General features: G+C 45.5%; 1 protein-coding gene across 6 annotated transcripts in view; it reads right to left on the bottom strand.

Moving 5' to 3' along the window:
- The window catches only part of kcnma1a (potassium large conductance calcium-activated channel, subfamily M, alpha member 1a), a 692,064-nt gene that overhangs the window by 161,473 nt on the left and 505,127 nt on the right, over nucleotides 1-25,464 (bottom strand). For all 6 annotated transcript variants that reach the window (XM_067972546.1, XM_067972543.1, XM_067972542.1 and 3 more), the window contains exons 10-13: nucleotides 18,519-18,629; nucleotides 12,920-13,025; nucleotides 10,294-10,376; nucleotides 5,301-5,370 (exon numbers count right to left, since the gene is read on the bottom strand). In XM_067972546.1, the coding sequence (XP_067828647.1) occupies nucleotides 5,301-5,370; nucleotides 10,294-10,376; nucleotides 12,920-13,025; nucleotides 18,519-18,629 (370 nt within the window). The remainder of the gene's footprint in view (nucleotides 1-5,300; nucleotides 5,371-10,293; nucleotides 10,377-12,919; nucleotides 13,026-18,518; nucleotides 18,630-25,464) is intronic.

Below are 25,464 nucleotides of genomic sequence, written 5' to 3'. Positions count from 1 at the left end.
GATTAATTTCAGACTTAGAAGAGTTTAAGATTCAGGAGAGCCTGTTTGTTTATTTTTCAATTCCTGATTTCTGAACAACCTCCTTTTCTGCTCTTCTGAGGGAGGGGGAAGGTTCTCCTCTTTGCACTGTGTAGTGGAAATCATGAATGCGTTTATAAAGAACTATTGAGTGACCCCCTGAAGACTCCCAGGGTAGAATACCTCACTGAATTGGCCGTTCTCCATGTGTGAGCCGTTCTCCATGTGGAATTCAACCACGGTATAACGGGCCAAGCCGAATTCTGTCCTCACCCAACGTCCACACATACACTTTCCATGGGGTGGGAGGGAGGCGGAGGTCACTGGATGGTCATCAGGAGCAGGAAGTCTAGCTGTTTTATCTTCTCTTCATAGCCTTAGGGTCAATGAGGGCAATTGCAATGCCCCGACTGTTGCTTCAGCTGACCCAGCGCAAACGAAGAAACAAACCTGGGACCTTTAGGCCCAGTACCAGGTCGGACTGTGCCATTAGCCACTAAGCTAGTCGCCCAGCTGCACAACCCCCTTATAAGCAGCAGGGCAGGATAAGGTGGGCCAGGGAGCAGTTTGGAATTCTTCTCAATGGCGATCTGTGATCCACCAACACAGAATTTAAGACGTTAAGAGCAAGCCCATCAAACCCATCCCAGGTGGAGATACCCTAAGTTGGATGGCAGATAGTGAGATCCAATTAAAGGCAGCACTACCCAGACTATCAAGACCTCATCGCTGGAATGAGGGGAAACTGGGGGCAGGAGAAGTGCCGCTGTGTTTCTGCTAAAAGAAAACTACTTTGAGGAAGTTAAGAGGAAATGAGAAGAAAAAGATGAACAGTAAAAGCACCAACAGTAAAGTGAAGTGAAAGGAGCAGGACAGATCCCTGTCAGTTACATGAACTCCATGAAACATGGTATCACGCTGGTCAGATGTTAATGACTTTCTCATGGGTGACAAAGCAATTGTAATCGATCAGCACCCACTGCGATATTCAGTGAATCTACGGCTATTGTTGACCTAAGAGCCAAAAATAATTGCAAAAGACAGTGGATTGTGCAAACCACTAGGCTACTTTATTTTCATTGGTGTGAAACATCATCTCTGGGTATTGTGAAGATAACAGCACTCACAGGATAAGTTTAAAGAAAGAAAAGAAAGAACTTGTATTTATATATCACCTTTCATGACCTCAGTGCTTTTGGAGTGTAGTCACTGCTGTAATGTAGGAAACGTTGCAGCCAATTTGTGCACAGCAAGCTCCCACAAACAGCAATGAGGTAATGGCCAGACAATCTGTTTTAGGTGTTAGTTGAGGGATAAATATTGACCAGGACACAGGGGAGAACTCTCCTGCTCTTCTTCAAAATAGTGCCATGGGATCTTTTACATCCACTTGAGAGGGCAGGCGGGGCCTCGGTTTAACGTCTCATCCAAAAGACAGCACCTCTGACAGTGCAGCACTCCCTCAGTATTGCATTGGAGTATCAGCCTAGATTTTGTGCCCAAGTCTCTGGAGTGGGACTTGTACGCACGACCTTCTGACTCAGAGGCGAGAGTGCTACCAACTGAGCCACGGCTGACGCATGATATTTATGGTATTTAATGAATCGTTTGCACACATACGGCACCTCTGAAGATAGTAATGAGGAGAGTGGTTACCAGCTCTCCAAAAGCCTTCTCACAGCTCTGATTATTTAACACTTCTTATCAGATCACAGAGTGACTAATTCAGCAGAGTCAGGAGTCCATGGAGTTGACTGAGTTGATGCTGAGTGGCCCAAAATAGCTGGGTCTTTATTTTAAATGATCTTTCCATGCCCATTGACTTCTCATCGAGTCTGGGTTTCAGAGTTCAGGCGCCCTCCTATATCTCACCCGAGTGGTTATTATTCATGTGTGAACCGTGGCTTTTAGACCGTGGAGAACATCATGACCAAGTCCAATCCCATCATCACACGGCAGCCACACATGCACCATTCCAGTAGGTTTCTGTAGAGCTTGAGGAGTGCGACCCTGGCCTATTTTCCTTAGCCTAACCTAGGGCATTGATGCCAAATGGAAGAGTCTAGACTGGGGATTGGATCTAGCTGTGAGACACTGGCTTTGCCCATTTTAAACCCTAAGAAACACAGCTGGCATGCTGTTGTCTTTACAGGATCTCATCTTTGACCTGTCTAGAATGAACAGTACTGGCTCTCCCCAAAATCAACAAAAGCATCTAATCCACTTCCAGTTGGATTGAAAAGTTGAATTCTGAAAAGCAACGTTCTCCAACTGAGAAAAGTTTAACCCTTTGGGTAAAGGCACCCATCGACACCTGTGGAAGATGAAAGTTTACAGCCGGAGCAAACGATGGTCCAGCACACTCGGGCGACATTGAATTGTGAAACAGAAAGAGGACTTGGCCATTATTCCTCACACAGTGAGCTCCCCACTCTCAGCCGCACGCTGTGATCGGATGATAGGAGGAGAAGCTCGGTCTCCTCCTCACAAGGAGGGCAGAAAATCATCTCACATTTACTCACGTTAAGCCTCACATTAAAAAGAGACCACTGACTGGGGTAGGAGACCACTGACTGGGGTAGGAGACCCTGCTGCTGTTGATGCATGTGGAAGGGAACTTAAAAAGAAGAGCCTTTAAAAATGTAGCTCAAAAATAAGAAAAATAATGATTTTTTTCAGTTGATAAAAAATGACTAAATCCAAAGTGTTGAGCACATTGCAAAACACTAAAATTTGGCATTTCTGTTACACAGAATAATTACTGTAATATGGAGCAAGTTACCCTGACAGTGAGCATGATTTACTCTGCTACAGTTCCAATAGTGACCACAGAGGGGAGCAACGGCTACTGACGATTTACTGCTTACAGTTAATGTGCGGTGAGATTCACATAGAGGCCAGTGAGGGGATGAGTTCAAAGTGCTTATTGAAAAAAAAACTGAACATCAAACTCTCCTTAAATTCCATAATGCCTCATCTATCTTCTGGTCACATTCGATGTACTCTGTTAAAATATTTTGTTTAAATTTATTTTTTCTCCATCAAGATGAGGGAATCCAGTGCCATGGAGGAGAAAAAGGAGAGGAACAGAAACATCTGCTGACAGTCTGCAGCTTGGACCCATGTCAGATTGTGGTCAGGAAGCTATATTGTTGGCACAGACATATCATATCATATATCTCCCTGTTTCAATGCCACATGCCATGCTGTCAGTCTAGAGGAAAAAACTGATACTAAACATACGTGGAGTAAGTCATTTTTCATCAGATCATTTCATTGCTTTTCTCCATTTCTCTCCTGATTCCCCCTGGGGTCCAGTACCACAGGCAACAGGAGTCCTCCAGCACGCCTCCCATTCTTATGGCAATAATACTTGCAGGCATCTATACCTTGCAGACTATCAGGCCCGAGCCCTATTCTAAACCCCCATCCCCACACTTCACAAGCTCACTTTCCAGCATTTGGGATTTATATGACTTGGTTCTACATAGTCTGATCGATGGAGTCTTCGTCTTTGCCCCACTAACCGAGCGAGGGAGTTTGCTTGAAACATTTAAGGTGGCCGTTTGTCGACACAAACGTGTGAACACTGTGCTGTTTCCTTCCAAATATTGATCAATACGACAGCACCCAAAATTATAGAGTAGAGATGAGAGGAGGGAGTAATGAGCACCTGGAAACTGCCAGCAGTAATATATATGGGCACATCCCCCTTACCAGTCAAAAACAGGAAGTGATCAGATGACAGCAGAGGGTTAATTTTCCGGGTTTACACTGCCCACAATTTTCTGATGTACACAGCAGTCGGGTGGGGCTTCCTGGCAATGGGCGGGGCTTCTCGCCGGTGGGTGGGGATTCCCACAGGTGGGCGGGGCTTCCCATGGGTGGGCAGGGATTCGCACGGGTGGGCGGACTTCCCACGGGTGGGCAGGAATTCCCATTGGTGGGCAGGATTCCCACTGGTGGGCAGGGCCTCTCACCAATGGGCAGGGCTCCCTACCAGAAACATTCAACTCAGAAAATTAACCCCCCTCCCCGCCACTGCCCCACTCTCTCGATCCTAGCATGATTCTTGCACTATATCTGTCCATAGCAGTTCCACAATGATACTGTCTTTTGCCATGGTGGATGCAAGGGCAGGTAAAGTAACTTCTTCCACTTTCCCCCCATTTGGTCTCTAATGGGTGGGGACTTTCACTTTCATCTCTCCCCTTTCTGCAGGGAAGCAACTGTCTGCCCTGCTACCGTGCTCCCCATGCAATCACACAACTGAGATCAGGAACTCGGTACGTAGCTGATCTCAGGGGCACCTGTGCCCATACCCCCTGTGCCCATACCCCCTGTGCCCATACCCCCTGTGCCCATTCACCCTGTGTCCATACCCCCTGTGCCCATTCACCCTGTGTCCATACCCCCTGTGCCCATTCACCCTGTGTCCATACCCCCTGTGCCCATTCACCCTGTGTCCATACCCCCTGTGCCCATTCACCCTGTGTCCATACCCCCTGTGCCCATTCACCCTGTGTCCATACCCCCTGTGCCCATTCACCCTGTGTCCATACCCCCTGTGCCCATTCACCCTGTGTCCATACCCCCTGTGCCCATTCACCCTGTGTCCATACCCCCTGTGCCCATTCACCCTGTGTCCATACCCCCTGTGCCCATTCACCCTGTGTCCATACCCCCTGTGCCCATTCACCCTGTGTCCATACCCCCTGTGCCCATTCACCCTGTGTCCATACCCCCTGTGCCCATTCACCCTGTGTCCATACCCCCTGTGCCCATTCACCCTGTGTCCATACCCCCTGTGCTACACCTAAAGCACAATACGGTCTACTCCCGAGAATTCAAAATGTTTTTTGGATGCTAATAAGAGTCAATTACCCAATCATTTGAATTAAGCAATGTAAATAATATTGCAAAGTGGGAACATAATGCTGAAAATTTAAGAGTGTAGATTATTTCCAAAAGTGACCTCACTCCATGGGCAGGATTTTCCAGGTCTTAGGTTTTCATCAGATTTTTCTGTAGTTGGTGACTCACTTGCATGTTATTTCCCTTGCTAATTACTACTGGTAGGACTGCTTTCTTTCGTAAAGCTGACACTGTCCTTTGCAAATTCAGGCACAAGTTTCCAGAAGTCTGCCACTATGATGGGAGGTTCCCCTGGAGTCTATCAATATTTGCAGCCCTCTCCCCAACAGTGAAGTTTGAAAACCATTAGTCTGATCAGTAAAGTAATAAAAGCATCATTCTGAATCAATAAGAAAAAGTATTCTGACCTTGTTATGATATTGTAACATCTGTGTTATAATTCTTATCTTTGGATTATAATTTTTGATGGATATTACCCTGAAACAAAAAAGGAAAACGTTCATTAGGCAGGGCCTTTTTTTGGTTGCATTCATCGGCTAAATCCTTGAATAACAATCATGTCATAGACAAACAGGACACAATTGCCTAAACAGCAGTTGGAGACACGTACAAAGCTGTGAAGTAGTGCACGCAGTATTATTACTCAGTATTTGTAGAATTGGTTTTGAGTAAAACTGAAAGGAGCCATTCATTTTACATAGGTGTCGCTATGGGAACCTGTATGGGTCCAAGCTATGCTTGCCTTTTTGTGGGATACATAGAACATTCCTTGTTCCAGTCCTTCTATGGTCCCTTCCCTCACCTCTTTTGGTGCAGTGATGCCTCTATCGGTGTCGTTTCCTGCTCTTGCCCCGAACTGGAAAATTTCATCAACTTTGCTTCCAATTTCTACCCTTCCCTCACCTTCACATGGTCCATCTCTGACTCTTCCCTTCCCTTCCTCGACTTCTCTATCTCCATTTCTGGGGATAGGCTGTCAACCATTATCTATTATAAGCCCACTGACTCCCACAGCTACCTTGGTTACACTTCCTCCCACCCCGCTTCCAAAAGGATTCTATTCCCTTCTCCCAGTTTCAACGTCTCCGTCGCCTTTGTTCTGACAATGTCATCTTCCACACCAGTGCTTCCAATACGTCTTCCTTTATCCTCAACCGAGGATTCCCCTCTACTATAGTTGACAGAGCCCTCGATCGTGTCTGTCCTATTTCCCGCATTTCTGCCCTCACCCCTTCCCTTCCAGAACCTTGATAGGGTCTCCCTTGTCCTCACCTTCCACCCTACCAGCCTCCACATTCAACGTATCATCCTCCGCCATTTCCGCCACCTCCTGTGCAATCCCACCACCAAACACATCTTCCCCTCCCCTTTCAGCATTCCGAAGGGACCGCTCCCTCCGAGACACCCTGGTCTTCTCTTCCATCACCCCCAACACCTGCTCTCCTCCCCACGACACCTTCCCGTGCGAGCGTAGGAGATGCAACACCTGCCCTTTCACCTCCTCCCTTCCCACCGTCCAGGGCCCCAAACACTCCTTCCAGGTGAAACAGTGATTTACTTGTACTCTTTTCAATTTAGTATACTGTATTTGCTGCTCACATTGTGGTCTCCTCTACATTGGGGAGACCAAACGCAGACTGGGTGATCGCTTTGCTGAACACCTCTGCTCAGTCCGCAAGCGTGACCCTGACCTGCCGGTCACTTGCCACTTTAATTCCCCGTCCCACTCCCACTCTGACCTCTCTGTCCTCGGCCTCTTACACCGTTCCAATGAAGCTCAACAAAAGCTCGAGGAACAGCACCTCGTCTTTCGATTAGGCACTTTACAACCTTCTGGACTAAACACTGATTTCAACAACTTCAGACCATAACCACTGCTCCCATTTTTTCAGACCGCAAGTGCTGGTAATGGTTTTGCTGCTGCCATTTACAGCTCCTCTAGACCCATCTTTTGTTTCTTCACTTGTCCCATTCCCACCCTCCTTGCCTTGCACCATCATCCCTTTTGTCATTTTATCACTCCTGCCCTCTACCCTATCGGAGACCTTCCCTTTTGTTCTTTCCTCCCCCTCTCTCTCTGGCTCTGTACTTGCTTAAAAACTGTTTAATCTTCAACGTCTTCCAGTTCTGATGAAGGGTCATTGACCTGAAGCATTAACTCTGTTTCTTTCTCCACAGATACTGCCTGACTTGCTGAGTATTTCCAGCATTTTCTGTTTTTATTTCGGATTTCCAGCATCCGCAGTATTTTGCTTTTGATTAATTTTACAAATGACTGTCTCCATATTTGTTCCACCAGCAGCCATGTTCCTATTTATTGATCCTCGACAACTCAACGGGAATTTACCATTACCTCCGGGACTATACGCCCCCCCCCCCCCTGCTGGTTGAATACGGGATTACACAACATAGCCTAAAACACCACACTGAACTGAGCAAATCTGGACATGAAGAGAATTGGGGTGAATTTCCTTGGGTCTTTTCCAGCTCCGCTGCTGTAACTTTGGCGCAAACCTCATTTGCACGCGAACACTTCTGCCAAAGTTACAGCGGTAGAAGCTCCAAGGAAATTCACCACTAAAACCTTTCCCATTACCCCCTCCATCACGAGGAGCTGCATTTCTTTCCTTCTAATTTATTCATGCTAGTCCCCTTAGCTAAGACTATGCACTATTCTTCGAGTGACCAGGCATGTTACCTACCCCCCAGCATCCTGCTAATGCTGCCCTGTAACCATTCACGGCTGGGCACATGAGAACATCCAGGATTAACCGGGCCTCTGCTATTCCCCAGACCACATCTCTGACCAATGGGTATTCCATGAAGGATTTGTTTGCTTTCATATCAATACATGCTGCAGACGTCACAACATGCCAACTGTGACCAAAGGTTTTTCACTGGGGTGATTGAGATGATATTTATTTTCCAAAGTTGTGTCTATCTGTTACTGGCTGAACTGAAGCCAAATGGCTTTGGCTCTAACTAGGCCTCATAAATTAGCTGAACTGTTTCAAGAATCTGGTGATCCTGGAGCAAAATAGTAAATTTTCAAAACCCCCAGACGAAAAATATCCTGCAAAAGACTCTTGTTAACTTGTAAGAATTTTTAAAAATCAAACCAAGAAATTTTTGCTCTACTTTCTAATTAGCAACAGTAGGTATTGGTCCCTGCTGATGTCATAGCTGAGACCACTCCGTGCTGATGTCACACAGCTGAGACTGATGTCCGCTGGTCTCACACGGCCGGGACTGATGTCCGCTCGTGTCACACGGTCGAGACTGCCGTCCGCTGGTCTCACACGGCCGGGACTGATGTCCGCTCGTGTCACACGGTCGAGACTGCCGTCCGCTGGTCTCACACGGTCGCGACTGATGTCCGCTGGTCTCACACGGCCGGAACTGATGTCCGCTCGTGTCACACGGCCGGGACTGATGTCCGCTGGTCTCACACGGCCGGGACTGATGTCCGCTCGTGTCACACGGCCGGGACTGATGTCCGCTGGTCTCACACGGTCGCGACTGATGTCCGCTGGTGTCACACGGTCGGGACTGATGTCCGCTGGCCTCACACGGTCGGGACTGATGTCCGCTGGTCTCACACGGCCGGGACTGATGTCCGCTCGTGTCACACGGCCGGGACTGATGTCCGCTCGTGTCACACGGCCGGGACTGATGTCCGCTGGTCTCACACGGTCGGGACTGATGTCCGCTGGCCTCACACGGTCGGGACTGATGTCCGCTGGTCTCACACGGTCGGGACTGATGTCCGCTGGTCTCACACGGCCGGGACTGATGTCCGCTCGTGTCACACGGCCGGGACTGATGTCCGCTCGCGTCACACGGTCGGGACTGATGTCCGCTGGTCTCACACGGTCGGGACTGATGTCCGCTCGTGTCACACGGCCGGGACTGATGTCCGCTGGTCTCACACGGTCGGGACTGATGTCCGCTCGTGTCACACAGGTGAGACTTCTTACTGATGTCACCAGTCTGCTTGAGTACTCACCAAACACCGTGAAATCTCTCCTCAATCACTACTGAATTTTGCCCAAGAGTACAACAAATATCCAGTGTCATTTTCAGGTTAGAAGCCGGAATCCTTTCTTAGAGGATTCATTATTTTAAGTCTTTCTGCTCATGAAGTGAAAATTATTATCCTCATTTGTAAGCACCATCTTGTTTGAAGCTTTGGAGAAGCAAAACTAATGCACTTTGCATTTATCTCCCCCACCAACTTCCTGATTTCTGATGTTACCTCCTCTCCCCACCCAATTGTCGAAACTTCCCCTGCCTCCTTCCGTTTGTTAGGTTGCTGATGGCCTGTCTGCCTCTCGGCACCTGCCTAATGAGCCCAGTCCAGACACCTTTACGTAGAATTACATAGAGCTTACAGCACAGAAACAGGCCATTCGGCCCAACAGGTCTTTGCTGGTGTTTATGCTCTACACGAGCCTCCTCCTACCCTACTTCATCTAACCCTATCAGCATACCCTTCTATTCCTTTCTCCCTCATGTGCTTATCTAGCTTCCCCTTAAAATGCATCTATGCTATTTGCCTCAACTACTCCTTGTGGTAGTGAGTTCCACACTCTAATCACTCTCTGGGTAAAGAAGTTTCTCCTGAATTCCCGACTGGATTTCCTACAATTGGAGTGGACTCAATGGTGGAATTTTCTGCTTCACCTTTGCAGCCAGTTAAATCAGCTGATTCAAATCTCTGGCGTTTCAGTCTGCACGGTGACTAAGGCTCTTTGGGGCTTAAAATTTGTATCGGCCAACTTACTGACTACAGACAAGCAAGATCACTTGCTGGCAAGTCCCAGCATCAATGTGGCCTTGACCAAGGCAAAGGCAATCATCTCTGATTAGGTGAGAGTAATGAAGATGATTCCTGGAGTTAGAGATTTAAATTATGAGGAAAGCTTCAGGAATGTGGGATTGTTTTCTTTGGACAAAGGAGTCTTTGACGTGACCCAACTAAAATTTTCAAGGCAGTAAAGGGAATTCACAAAGTTGATCCAAGCAAATTGTTTCTGTGAAGGGTTCAAATACCAAGGACACAAGTTAAAAATTGGGAAGTTAGGAGAGAGGAGTAAAGTCAGGTGCAATTTTTCACCCAAAGGCTAATAAGAGTTAGCTGCAAGAATGAGGCTTATGACATGAAGGTAAGTAGGGGCTGTTTATCTGTCAAAAAGGGAATCGGCTTGTTGAGCTGAATGCTATTTTGCTGTCCCTAAAATATCTTGCGTTCTTATACATGAACCAGCTACTCAGTACTGTTGGCCACAGTGCACATAATGGAACAACCTGCTCATGATCTTCTGAACACACTTAGGGACTGTATCGCTTTGTAGGATATGAGGCCTCCCTCAGTAGTAATGTTCCATCCTCCACTCTTACCTCATGATATTAGAGGCATCTTCTGCATTGGGATCAGGACAGTACTTGTTTGCCAGGATTAGACATGCATCTGATGACTCTATCTGAGACACGGGAAAACATGAAAAGCCAATGAAAGGTGTGGATCAGATGGAAAACGCAACATCAAATTCAAACACAATTTAATAAACTGTTGTTCAAAGATATAGTTTAACTGGATTTTAAACTTCGAAATGAACATTAACCCAAGTCTTATGTTTAATCACAATCACTCCCTTATTTATTAAGTCTTGCATAGGAAGGAAGGTGGAAATAAAATACAATTATCCCGATCAAATCACCTTTTCGAAATTTTAAAATGAAGAAAAGATTTCACAAGTTACATATCTCAGGTTCTTCCCAGAGGATCATTCATATCCAGAGCAATCACCCTCCTCATTTAAGGACCGAAAAACACTTGTCCAACTCAGATACAACAGGGTCTTGCTTATTAATAGACTGCAGCACCGGCCAGGAAACCAAATATCGACCTCTGTTGACCTTTGTTGATAGCTTGACCGCCTGCAGGCCAGGAGCAGGTAGGCCCAAAGGGGAAATTGAAAGCTGGGGGTCACTTTGCTGTAAATGAAGAGGAGTGCCTACGATGCTGCATGTAGAGGTGGCCATTCCTGGCTCACCCTGGACACAGGCCTGCCTCTGCTGGGTTGGGTGGTTATAAAAACAAGCTGACAGCTGTGGACATTCACTTTTACATATTATTTAAATGTCGCTATAAAAGGCGGGAGGAAAGTCTGATTGGCCAGAACAATTGTTCACTCAGTGGAATCTGGTCCAATTGAACATTGATATATTAAACTTTCAATTTAAGCTCAGCAGAGGAATTAACACATCAGAGACGCTGGTTATGAAATATTATTTTTTCTATTTTCATGGCATCAAGCTTTCCCAGGGCAGGTGAAGTGCATCTAAAAACAGGATACACTTCCGCTACTCTGCACCAACAAGGTAGCATGAGGGCAATGGTGGAAAAGCTTCATCTACTGCACCAGCGTGATAGGCACTCACTTCTCACACCAGCCACCTTTATGGTAGCTCTGAATGAGCCTGTCAGTTTAGTATTAACTTCCACCTAACTCTGGGCAGTTTCTTATTGTGGATCCATGCTCATTAGCAGTTGGACTCAAGGTGATCTGAAACTCATTTCAAGATCCTTACACCTGTCAGAGAGAGAAGACGTCAATGTCACCAGCCTGGACTGAATTCCAACACAACTCCCAGACGGTACATACAGGGCACATAATACACAATGAATCAGAACCCAGTGTGACTGAAATTAAGTGGAACAATAATCGTTGCCAGGTGGTGTCTACCATGACATCCAACTTTTTGGAGTTTTTATTGGCCCACAATTTGCTGGGAAAATGACGGTGAGTTTACTGCGCACGCCGTTATATAAGGGGTGTAAATGACCACACAATGTGTGGCGAGGAAGAGATACGCCGTGAGTTGCAAATCGCCACAAACTGCTGGACATTTTACGCCGTTAGCCTCGCGAAAACGGGCGCTCGCCCTCAACCTTCCCGTCAGTGTCAAGAAATTGCTGCATTTGCGCTGTTAGAACGAATTAAACTGGCCGCAGAAAGTTAGGGCTGGTATTTAACGACGTAAGGACTCTTTTAACGGTGAGATTTATGTTCCTGCAATGCCAGTCAACCTCTCCGGCCCAGAAAAGGGAACAACTGAATCTGTGGAGTCTCATTCCTGCAGGTAATAAATTGTTCCTAGAGATTTTTAAAATGTAAAATTAATTTAAAAAAAAAAATTCTTACTTTTCCTTTGCCTCTTTTTTCTCTCTCTTTCTTTCCCTCTCTTTATTTCTCTTTCTGTACCCAATTTGACTCTAATTCACCCTATTTCCTTCTCCGTCATTCCTGTTTCTTTCTCAATCCTTAAATTTCATTAGTTAAGGAGATAGACTGTTGGTCCCGTTGTTCACCAAGGTCCCAGCTACCCCGTTATCAGCTCGCACTTCCAGCAATTTGCGGCACAAAAAATTTTCGAGCTGAAGGGCAAGGAAAAAAAAACTAACAAAAAAAAACTAACAAACAGGGGCGCGCTGCAAGATGCCCCACTCCAGCAAATTCTGGGCCAACGTCTGTTATTAAGACCACAACACTTTTCTGTGTGACTCTGGATTATCTACGGCACCTAAAGGGTTGAGATACATCTCTGAAACACAAGGCAGCCAATGTGCAATTCTTGCTAATTATACCCAGATACGGTGAATTCGGCTTCAAGACTTTGCACTCCTGACTGCCGTTGATGTTGACGTCCGACATCAATGGGCAATGGCTGTGTTATGGATCCTCATGTTTGCAGCAGCAGTGATCCTGGGTTCTGTTTCACTGCACCTTGCGTACTGGGTATATTTTCTTACTCTAAATTAAATGCAGCTTTCTAAACAAACCGAAAAAAAAAACGAGACCACATCCACCCGCAGAGGCTTTGAAAAAGAGCAGCTGATAAATCAGAAACCAGGTGAGTTTTTTCTGCGTGTGCGCAAACTTACTGCCCTGGCTAGGATACAAAAATACATCGTACCATAGCACGTAAGACAACATAGTCAGAAAAAGGATACAGCCGTTACCTTAACTCTGGCTAGATCATGAGGGTTGAGGACAGAACCTTGGAAGAATTCCACTTGAGTGAAATGTCTTTTAAAAAGGGCTTCAAGCTCAAGGTTAGGGGAAACACTGGGGTGCAGAGAAAACAATACGAGAAAGTTAGTGATCGGCAATTCTTTTAAAAGAATCATGCAAATATTTAGACAAGAGAAATAAAAGTAATGACAATAGAGACTGTGTTGTTGTAATAATATTTCAATGCAAAGTGTTTTTGGATGCACGCTAACACAAAAGTGGCAATGTGACTCAGGGGTAAGCCCATCGATCAAACCCCCAGCAGGTGAGACCCTCGTCCAGCCTACAGGAGCTGGACTCATGCTTTTAAGATGCTCCTTAAAACCTATCTCTTCGACCAAGCTTTTGGTCACCTGTCCTAATATCTCCTAATGTGGCTCAGTGTCAAATTTTGTCTGCGAAGTGCCTTGAGACATTTTGCTACATTAAAGGAGATATATAAATGCAAGTTGTTGTTGTTCTTGTTGCTTGGACCCAGTGCAAAGCAACATTTTAAAAGTTGCTCGATGGTGTAATGGAAGAACTGGGAACTGAAATATAGGCCTAAATTTTAATACGGAGCCGGAAAGACGGCGGAGGGAGGGGAATTGCTGAAGGGAAACCCAGAAGTACGGGTTTTCCAGACGTCCTTACAATTTTGACGTAAGGACACGTTTAATTTTTTTTTGTCAGTTTCCCACCCGACAGGCCAGCCTGATTGATAGGCTGGCCTCAATTGGATGGGAGAAGAGCCAAGAAGCGTTTGCGAGAAGGTAAGTCTTAGATGGGGGAGGTTGGTCATGGTGAGGGGGGGGGTGGTTGGTCAGGGTCGGGGGTCAGGTCAGGAGTCATTGGGGGAGAGTTGGGAATCATCAGGGGTCATCGGCATGGTAGGAGTCGGGAGTCATCGGGGGTCGGGAGTCATCAGGGGGTTCGGACTCGGGTCAGCGGGGGTCGGAGATCGTGCGGGGGGGTTCGGAGATCGCGGGGGTGTCGGAGATCGTGGGGGGTTTGGAGATCGTGCGGGGGTGTCGGAGATCGTGGGGGTTGGGGTCGGAGCTCGTGCAGGCTGGGATCAGAGATTGTGGTTGGGGGGGGGCCGTTGCTGCAGGAAAGCTTGTTGGGCCTGGGGGAAGCACTCCCGCTTCTCCCGGCCCACAAGCGGTGCTATAAAGGCATTACCTTCTGTTTCAGGTCTTCTCGCCTCCTCTCACGTGGCATGAAGTCGAAGGCCCAGGATTCTCGGCCCCCAGGGGTTAAAAACAAAGAAGCTGTAAAAATGGAGGCCTGCAGCCACCTTGTAAGCTTTTAGTCATCGACCCGCCTCCTAAGAGCAGGTCAGTGGCCTGCCCCTCGACCTGCCTCTGTTAAAACCGGAAATGGGCGGGTTTTAGATTTTTACTCCCCCCGCCCCCAACCAACCCGTTTTTCCGAGTTAAAATTTAGGCCATGATATTGGATATTTTTAGTGTTAGGAGAGAAGCCACACTTCCACCCGCGTTCAAACTAGGCAATGTGCAACTCACAGCCATCAGTGTAACTCAGGTCTGCTGGCTCCATATTGCACATCACAGGTGGTGGTGTATTGAACCTTTTAGTGTAACCCTTGCAACTGGAGACCTTATAGAACAAAGCATCATGTCTGAATGGGATCTGACAGGACCACAGAATTAGAAGTCACAGGAGGAGGCCATTCAGCCCACCCTGCCTGTGCCGGCTCTCTGGAAGAGCTACCAATTAGTCCCACTTCCCTTCTCTTTCAACATGGCCCTGCAAATTTTTAAGTATTTATCCAATTCCCTTTTGAAAGTTAGTATTGAATCTGCTTCAACCACCCTTTCAGGCAGTGCGTTCCAGATCATAACAACTCACTGCATAAAAAAAAATTCTCCTCATCTCGTGCCTGGGTTTGTTTTGCCAATTATCTTAAATCTGTGTCCTCTGGTTACCGACCCTCCTGCCAGTGGAAAGAGTTTCTCCCTATCTACCCTACCAAAGCCCCTCATAATCATATCTGAATAGGATCTGACAGCCCCCAGCCAGTTCTCTAGAATACCTCACATATTATTCCTACCTAGAGATTTCAATGTTTTCCTGTGAGAAGCAATCCTACGATCCCCCGCTCCCACTGCGGAAACCGTGACGGTAGGGAGCCCAGGTCAGAGAATGGGCTACCACATTCCAGCCCCGACCCTCCGACCCGCAATCCTGGAGAGAGTGTGGCTCCCCCAAAGATTCTAACATGATTTGCATCTGCAAGGAACTGGCTTTCTAGAACCTGTTCATTTGAAGTGGATTGATTTAATTTGCCCTGTTTTGATCTGTACATATTGCACCCAATAATTATCAAAAGCAAATCCTCACACAATCAATCCACTTGACACATTTCCTCAGCTCCTTATAGTGCTTGTGAGCGATTCTGTTTGCCAACCAAGACCAATTGCCTGAGATTGTATGCTCAGAGCCTCGGGAGAAGGCAGGCAGCATCTTTCTAAAGCCTACAGTCTAATTCAGCACAGGCATGCTTGTTAGAAATGGCTGAGGACATGTAGGATAAAAGTTTGTAGTCAGTTTTCTCCTCATCGCTGGCTGGCCTCTTAGTTCCGCTGTGAGCTGGGATTAGTCCCCTCCCCGCGGCACAGAAGGGAAATCGTCAGGTGAGTCACCCTGGGCTGCTTCTCCTCACATCCTGGCAGCCATTTACAAAGTAGCCCTGGCTCAGGGAGACAAGGAGAGGACTCAGTGACCCTTCAGCTGGGGAATAACACAAATCACTAAAGAGAGGGGAAACTGGAAAAAAAAGCGTAAAAGGAAAAAAATAATGATTGGTTCTGAATAAGAAAAATAGGAACATTGTAATCTCGAAATATTCTGATCGTTTTCAAATTCAGGTCTGAAGGGCATCCAACAGAGACAGTGCCATCTAGTTGTCCCATGCCGAAATGCAGAGAAATACAAGTTTACCAAGTGACATTGAAAACGGAATTGTAATTAATCTTCAATTAGGCTCTTAAATTTTTACTGAATAGACAAGGCCTTTTTATAAACAATATTTTTTATGTTTTCTCTCTCTTTATGGGTTTGAAGCGACTTGGGCTTGTATTATGCCAGAAACCGACAGCCAGGTGTTGGAGAGATCTGTAAGAGTTCGGTCTGATTCAGCATCAGGATCCTGGCGGAAATCTGAATAACCAGGTTTATTCACAGGATTGCAATCCCTTCCTTCCCTCTCAGCCCCCGGCTGATGTGTAGCGCCATTGGTGCCAGGCATCCAGTGGTATCGCATCCAAATGGCCATTATTAAGGTGCGAGTCTAGACATGGAGTGGCTGTGGGCTATTCCTCCTTTAGGTGCATCACAGCTGAGTCAGATCTTGCCCCTGCTCAATGTTCACAAGTACAAACTTTCTAACAGCAGTCACTGGTTAGTGATCAGAAGTGAGTGTCCTGGGCTGAGTTGCCCCACCCCAAGTTGGACCAAAGGCAGCTGTAGGGTCTCGACCTCTGCCCGAGCTCAGGCCAGCTCACTCCGTATGAGGCAGGGAGCGGACTGGGACTCTACTGGTCAGTGTCGTTCAGCTACTCACTGCATAAACTCACGGAGCCTTTGAGGGAGCCCCTGGGATCATTTCACATAATTGCAATCCACATCCATAGTTTCGAAAAATCAGCAGCTGGCAGATGCTGCTGGGATAAAGTGAGTGAATTGCAAAGTTCCCCTGCTGATGTGTTAATCCAGAGAACAGAAGACTAGAACCACAGGCAATGAATCAAATCATCACTGCTATCAATAATGAAGCTCACAGTGGCCCAGCCAAAGCTGCAGTCATAGTAATCCATTTAGCATAATTTCTAAAATGAGATGAAGTAGTGAAATCATTTAAAAAGATGTTTTATTCCAGTACAGGTACACCACTTTATCATTCCCTGTGTCCCCTTCAACATCAACTTGCATTTATATAGCGCCTTTAATGTCCCAAGGCGCTTCACAGGAGCGATTATCAAACAGAATTTGACACTGAGCCACATAAGGAGATATTAGGACAGGTGGCCAAAAGCTTGGTCAAAGAGTAAGTTTTAAGGAAAGTCTTAAAGGAGGAGAGAGAGGTAGAGAGGATTAGGGAGGGAATTTCACAGCTTAGGGCCCAGGCAGCTGAAGGCATGGCCGCCAATGGTGGACCGAAGAAAATCGGGGATGTGCTAGAGGCCAGAATTGGAGGAGTGCAGAGATCTCGGAGGGTATTAGGGCTGGAGGAGGTTACAGAGATAGAGGTCATCCCTATTCATTCTGCGACCTCACCTGCTGGGGGATTTTGTACTTATGGTGCCTCATTTATGGTTGCACATAAAGGAGCCGTTTACTTCAGTGTTTGGAAGAGCATCATATTAACAACGGTTCAGGGGTGAAGTCCCAGTGTCTGACCAATACAGACCGTGAAGATCTCCGGTTTGATTGCTAGTCTGTTCTGAGTTAGCTGATCTCAACTGAGGCAGCAGTAGTGCTACAAATAACCACATCGCCCTTGGTCTTGGAGGGGAGTTTTAGCCAGTGATTGCTGTCCAGTGTCCTGGAGAAGGTTCTCTATCTGAAACGCTGACTCATCCCTTCCCTTACACGTGTTTCCAGCATTTTCTGTTTTTAATATCAGATTTCCAGATTTTTTCCCTAGATTGTTCTATGACCTGTGCTCAGAACACTAATCTGGGAAACAGATAAATAGAATCTCAGTGGTCAGCAATTCTTGAAATCTTATATGTGCTTAATTATAGGACACGATCTTTACAACCAAATGGAACAGTCGTGGAAAGTCATAGCAACATGTATGTTCTTTGTCCTTCCGATTTTCTCCTCTGCTGAAGATTTACACTAGGCCGATGGCAGGGCGGGGGGGGGGGGGGGGAAAGAGTATCGTTCCGTGGATATTGGTTGCCCTCCAGTACCTTGTCCAAGTGTCTATTCATCATGTGCAAACCTAGACAGTCAGCACTGGCGGCCTCTCTGACCATGATGGGGTTGGGGGGAGCTTTCAAGCCCATTCCTGTTCTCACACAATTATACTTTCCAGGTGGAGGCATGGGATAATAATCAAGAGGGACTATGGCTGATTTTCCTCCACCCAGGGATGGTGCTCCAACCATTACCACAGCTGAGGTCAGGGGACTGAAGGTGGGAAATTCCTTGCAGAAACGGCAATGTCTGTACTAACTGCACCACCAATCCAGTTTGAATTGGCCTGTCCAGTTTCCAATTGGCTGTCCAGTAATTGCAAAAACTGGACAGGGAACGTTGCACTTTCCAAAAATGGGCTTTTGTAAAAGGACGTGAGCACGTGTGAACATGGAATGAGCTCGCATTTCACACTTATGTATTTGTGGGCTCTTTGCATCTCTTTCTGTCTCCCCCCATTTCACACATGTCTGACCAAACCGTATCACATCTATGTACGACCTTTTTTAAATATCTGGCTTTGGACTGGGCAAAATTAGGGTGCTACCATGGAATATTTTAGTCAATCACTGCATCTCTGCACATGTAACTGTTCCATTGTACATCAAATCTGTTACTTACTTGTGTAGAAATACTATTTCTACGTTCACATCATCCCTGTCTTTGTGTAGGAAGTCCTTTAGAAAATTGGACACACTTTCCAGTGTAATGTGTCCACATACCACTATGTGCCTGTTAAAGTGAAAGTAGACCAGGTCAACACTCAGTGCCACAGCTAGGGGTCAAGATTCTTAACATTAATACAGTCTTATTATTTCACCAACTAGATTAGGAGACATGACAGAGAACAAAGTGGCGATGTTGTGACAGTAGGTGATGGGTTTGTGTCTGTGAAATATCAGGGGAGTCATGGCCTTTTAGAATCCTGTGTCCATCATACAGAGGGAGAGGTGAATGCAAATTCATCCCATAATTCAAATCTCCAAAAAATTTCTAAACCAGCCTGAAAGGCTTCTCTCTACCTGATGTGCACCTGTAGTCCAATATTGGCTTTTACTTTACTTTCAATCAAACCTACATGAGGTAATGGGCAAGAGGTATAAACAAGATTGCGATTCAGTCAAATCCACTTTAAACCCCAGTTTGGAGCACTGGCAATTCTGTGATTGGCAAAAGCAATGCCGTGAAAAACTGGTCTACTCGTTCTCACTGATTTTAAAAACAAAAGCTTTTTCTCTGCCACTTTCCACGAAGGCTTGGCTGCTTCTGGTATGACCATCACTCTAAGTTTGAAGACCATTTGAAAGCTCTGTAGGTTTGGACATTTTTCAAGCATCTTATTTTTAAACACCAATTGATTTTTAGATCAGCGAATGAGGAAGAGGAAGAATGAAGGAGACACACTGGGCTTTTAAGCACATCAGTGACTATTTAGTGCTCAGTTTTGATGTCTCGCAAATCATGTGTCACAGGGAAAGGCCCTGAAATATGATTTGTTGTTGCCTATATAAACACAATGGCCTGAGTACTGTTCTGACTAGTTGGTTTCACCTTGTACCAAACATAGGCCTGAAAGTGCTCAAAATCCTGATAAATTTATACCTTTTTCTTCACTGCTGCCTTATAGAATCACATTGGAAATGATGGACAAGGTATTTTAAATGTGATAAGAATGAAACTCATAGATCTGTGTACACAGAAATCAGATTAATCATGTTCGTGTTTTATGGTTTGTCTGTGATGCAAGGTTTTCTAGCTGTGTCGAGACTGTTGAGGGGAAATCAATTGTCAAGTTTGATAAAAGTCCAACAGGACATTGAAGAGTTATTGAGGTGACAAGTTAGAGTTGGTGCCAGACAGGCAGAGGTACAGATGGATATGAAGCAATTAGACAGTTCCCAGCATACACAATTTCAAAACAAAATCCAGAGTTGAGAAAGTGACTTATCTGCCAAGTCATGTTGTATCAGGGCTGATAACCACTTAATTCGACAGACTGAGAGAACTAAAATCAGTCTGATGAACACCTTCATATATCCTCACATCAGCCCCAATAAATCCATTCACAGAACTCACACACCAATCTTGATAAACCCCTTCACAGATCCTACACACCAACCCAAACAAATCCCTGCACATACCGCAAACATTGGCCCTGATAAACCCTTTCACATATCCCACACTCCAACCCTAATATGCTTTATATTCCCTGCGCACCAGCCCCGATACATCCCTTCACATACACCACACGAGCCCCAATAAACTGCTTCACATATCCTATACACCAACCCCAATAAATCCCATCACATATCCCACACACCATCCCCAATAAACCCCTCCACATACCCCTCACACCAGCCCCAATACAACCCGTCACATATCCCACACACTAGCCCTGATAAACCCCTTCACATACCCCACACACCAGTCCCGATAAACCCCTTCACATATCCTACACACCATCCCCAATAAACCCCTTCACATATCCCTCACACCAGCCCCAATAAACCCCTTCACATATCCTACACACCATCCCCAATAAACCCCTTCACATACCCCACACACCAGTCCCGATAAACCCCTTCACATATCCTACACACCATCCCCAATAAACCCCTTCACATATCCCTCACACCAGCCCCAATACAACCCGTCACATATCCCACACACTAGCCCTGATAAACCCCTTCACATACCCATTACAACAGCCCAATAAACCCCTTCACATACCCTCACCCCATCCCCAATACATCCCATCACATGCCCCTCACACCAGCCCCAATAAACCCCTTCACATATCCTGCACACCAGCCCTAATACGTCCCTTCACAAACCCCTCACACCAGCCCTGATACCTCCCCCTTCACATGTCCCTCACACCAGCCCCGAAACATCCCTTTACATACCACACACACCAGCCCCGAAACATCCCTTTACATACCACACACACCAGCCCTGACACATCCCTTTACATACCACACACACCAGCCCTGACACATCCCTTCACGTATCCCACACACCGGCCCTGACACATCCCTTCACATATCCCACACACCGGCCCTGACACATCCCTTCACATACACCATACACCAGCCCCAATAAACCCCTTCACAAAGAGGCTGTTACTGTCCAAAGTCACACAGTTAGACGAGGTACTAGAGGACTGTCGGTGTCTGTGGAACTGCCTTCAGCAGAGGAAAAGAATAAAATTGGACAAACCTGATTTATTGTTGGGTAGAAAAATTGTGAAGTGGTGATAATGTGCGTTCAGTATAAAAGCTGAATAACTGCAGTAAATTATAAGTTGTGTAAGAGATACACTAACAGCATGCGGTCATCTGGGAATTTTCATTCCACTGTGTGCAAATAAGTTCGAAGGGGGCTCATTGTTTTCAGTTGAGGCCAGTATAAGGCAGTTCTACTTACTAAAATAATACTAATAGGAAGAGGTTACCCCATTGTGTGTTCATTACAGTACACTGCCCTCTTTTAAACCTGTGGAATTGACTGCACGACTGCTTGTCACATGACCATCGACCATTAATCGTGTGGTCAAGCATATGAGGTGAGAACAGACTAAACTGATCGAGAATGTCAACCCTCAGTTTTTGAACCAGGGACATCTGGGCAACACTGATGGGGGCAGCACGACAGCAGTGATCAGCACTGGTGGCTGTGTTGCTCTTTAGGGGCGTCACTAACAACATTTCGTAAAGAACGAAAGGCCAGTGAAAAATATAAAGTGGTCTGCGCATTAAGTCAGCGGAATATGGAGGAACAGAGCTGTCAGGGTTCAAAAGGGAATTGGATGTATACTTGAACAGGAATAGGCGCTCTGAATTCCAAGCTTCCATTGCTTTCAGATACTGAATGACCAGTATTTATTGCTATTATTTCAAATTTCCCCTCGTGTGCAGGTTTTCTGCTCATCACATCCAGAAGATACTTTTTGAAGTCTAGTCACAGTGACTACACTTCAAAAATTCTTCATTTTCTGTAAAATGGGACGTCCTGAGGTCGTGATAGGCGTTATATAAATGCAAGTCTTTCCATCTTTCTTATGAAGATCAATGCTGTCTGTTGGAATAAACTTTGTTTTGGCTTTTAGTGCTAAGTTTTACAGATAGTGGCAAGGAAGCTGGTATGTTTTGGAGTAATGCTCTCTAACGCAAGGCAGTGGGCATCTCTTGAAGCTCTTTGTTCTTTCTAAAACATTGGTTCAAAATCGCCAGTGAAGGACAGATGTTCCTACTGAGCTTGGCGAGTTTGAAGAACATTACGTGATTAGGATCGCATGGGAGCATTTCAGGATTCTAAGTTCCAATTTAAAATAACGTTCTTAGTTTAAAGGCAAAGTGGAAAGGACAATGTGAAGAGATGCAGATGTACTTGAAGGAGATAAAACAAAAAAGTGAAACAAAAGAGATAGTTTCTCCAAAGAATCATGTGTAATTATATATAAAGAGAGGTGTGCGTGTAAATGAGTGTGTGTATGTATTTCATATGTTTGTGTGTGTAAATGCCTATGTGTTTGTTGTGTTTAATTTGTCCCATTTGTATCACAGAGCTACTTCAAGTAGAAGGAGTTCTATAATAGCCTTGACTCTTAGGGCTGTGGTAGTCTGCCCCATTCCGCAGCAGCAGCAAATGACAAAACAGCTGTGGTTTGCAGCTCCACATTTGTTTGCAAATTGCAATTCGCAACTTGCCTTTCCGACTTTTATTTTCCTGCAAAGTCTGTAAACCTGGAACCCACATCCCCGGCCTGTACAGGAGCAGCCAGAATAATGGCGGCTGACACTGACAACTGCGGCAGTTGTTTCCAGTTCTACTCTGGTACTGCAGCATCTGGAAGTGCTGGGATATATCACATCTTCAAGTGGGTTCGAGCCTCCTACATAGACAGCAGCATCAACTGATTTAACTCACACCCTGGCAGTGCTGTGAAGTAAATGCAGCAACAGGGCACTTTTAACTGGAATATCAGCCTGGAGGAGTTTCGCCAACAGTACGACTCATAAAAAATCATATCTTCCTTGGGAGTGGAGGAGAGGCTGATAGAAAGACACAGAAAAAAAAATACTAAGTATTTTCACTTAAACTGTGAGTATTGATCATACCTCTGGGTACTGGTTGGGAGAAGTTACTGGGCCTGATTGTATGAGGAAGTTGATTGAACATTAGGCGACATGTTAACTAATCTAGACTGCTTCACAGGTCATGCCATTATAATATATGTTAAATCACCTTCCCGGGGGTTGGGCTGAGTAATTCAGATGGTGTTGTCAGCACTTACTGCTTAAACAAAAGTATTTTTAAAAAAAAGACAGCTCAGTTGGTAAAGGCAACTTAGCTAAAGCTATATGGACCAGAAAGTTCTAGATTTGATCCCTCCCCTCTGCTGAGTTAGTTATTCTCAGCAGATCAACAAGGAGGGTGAGAGAAATGGCCAAAAATAGAGGGGCAATAAACATCAGAATCTCTTTAAAAGTAAAGCAATTGCAAGTATTTCTTTCTTCTTATTTTCACCAGGGTTGCAGTAGGGGCAATACAATTGGTCTCAGGGCCCCTGGGTTGGGGAGGTGAAAACCAGCCAAGGTTTGCGCTCCTGATCACGATCCAGTGACCACTGCTGGGAAATGTACACATCTGAGGATTGGGCGGAGGCAGGGTCGGTCTCAGGCAGTGATATCACCCCACATCGAATCGACTGCTGGCACTCACTGCTTAGGCTCAGCCACAGAGAATGGTCATTTGAGCAAAGTAATGGAGGGCTCCTGCTGCCTGCGGAACAATCAGTGGCAGTCAACACCCTCTGGAGGGAAGGAGAGGCCGGAATTGGTGAAAATAAAAAAAAATATATATATATACTTTTTTAACTGTTTTGAAGAGATTCTGAAGTTTAGGGGGTGATTTTAAACCCCAAGAACGGGTGGGTTGGGAGCGGGTGGGAGTTGAAAATTGTTGTTTCTTCGGGTCGCAACCGCAAAATTTTCGGACTTTGCGTTCCCAGTGGGAAGCCTGCACTTTTCCGCGCCGACGTTAAACCTGGAAATAAAGCCGGGTTGTGGTCGCGACCCAAAAAACTATTTTCAACCCCCGTCCGCCCCCAACCCACCCGTTCTTGGGGTTTAAAATCACCCCCTTAGAGTCTGTCTATTTTTGGCCATTTTTTCAGTTCTCACCTCCCGACAATGTTAACTTCATGCTGAGATATAGTTCGACTGGCATCAAGTCCTGCAGTACCTCACGTAAATAGCCATCGCTCATAATCAAGCTCAGTAAGTGTCAGTGGGATATTTTCCAAGGGGACATCACAGCTGAGCTTGATCCTGTTCTTATGCAACATCCACAAGGCACATTTCTATCAGGGAACCCTCGGTAGCAAACAGAACTCTGACTGACATTGTCCTCTCTAACTGAGGCCTGTTGTAGCCCTCTGACCAACCGAGATCAGCTAACTTAGCAAAAATCGGGAGACTCTCTCTTTAAAGTAGAGAACAAATAAAGATACTCTGGTCATAAGATAGAATAATTCCCATCGAATTTAAGCTACTGAGATAACACATTTGTATTCACAAATACATGGACACAGAATTCCAATCAAATCCCAAAAGGAACAGGATGCAATGACCAGGAGTGAGTTTAAAATATATGAGGCTTGGACATTGGCACAGACATTGATGGGGGTGGAAGTGGGGAGGCACTCTTATAACAAAAAAGGAAGTGGTCATTTGTGTTGAGGCCCGGGATAAGTTTTCAAGGTGGTATAAATGAATTCTTGAGGAGCGGGAGAGCTACACAAGCAGTGAATTAAATTTCAAGCAAAACATTTCATCCTTTTATTAATTCAAATCTCTCGGGCTTTAAAACAGCAGTAATTAAATATGTGCAGAACCCAATAACTTTTTTATAATTTAACAGAACATTAAGCAACGAGCGTTGTGTGAATCTGTGTAACTTTGATTAGAAGATGAAAGCACATCAGAAGTAATCTGATTATTAGATGAGTTCACAGTACAGCTAATTAATAATTAGGAAAATATTCAACATAAGTCACCTCTATCGTTAAGAGTGTAAAAATATACTCTTACAAAAAAAATCTTCAACCACATGGAAACATCTTGTATCGAAACAGTAACTATTTCCTCAAACATTTGTTCCTGTTGGGTCTATAGTTTATAGATATGAACAGAAACTTCTGGGTTTTCAAGCTTTAAGCTCCTGTATATACCTCTTCCCCAGTAGAGAAGAAAAGGCTCAAATGATGAGTACAATGGAATGAATAATACAGTAAAGGCCAGCCAGCACCTTTGCATTTAATCTTTTCATAATTTTGATTTATTTTGGTCCCCCGAGTGCCAAGTCTTAAAATTAGATAGCCATATGTTGAAGGATCGAATACTAGAGCCTGGTCTTCAGTTGTTTCCAAGCCTTTATTCACAGAGATTCCCCTTACACACACACCACACCCTAGATAAGCTCTCCTATAAAAAGGACACAAGAGAGTCCCCAATTGATACCCACCTCCTGAATACAATTAACACTCACTGATATAAATCATACA

This window comes from Heptranchias perlo, chromosome 36 (assembly GCF_035084215.1).
Source record: "Heptranchias perlo isolate sHepPer1 chromosome 36, sHepPer1.hap1, whole genome shotgun sequence".
NCBI lineage: Eukaryota > Metazoa > Chordata > Chondrichthyes > Hexanchiformes > Hexanchidae > Heptranchias > Heptranchias perlo.
The sequence above is the reverse complement of the archived record's forward strand: the minus strand, read 5'-3'. Positions and strand labels throughout refer to the sequence as shown.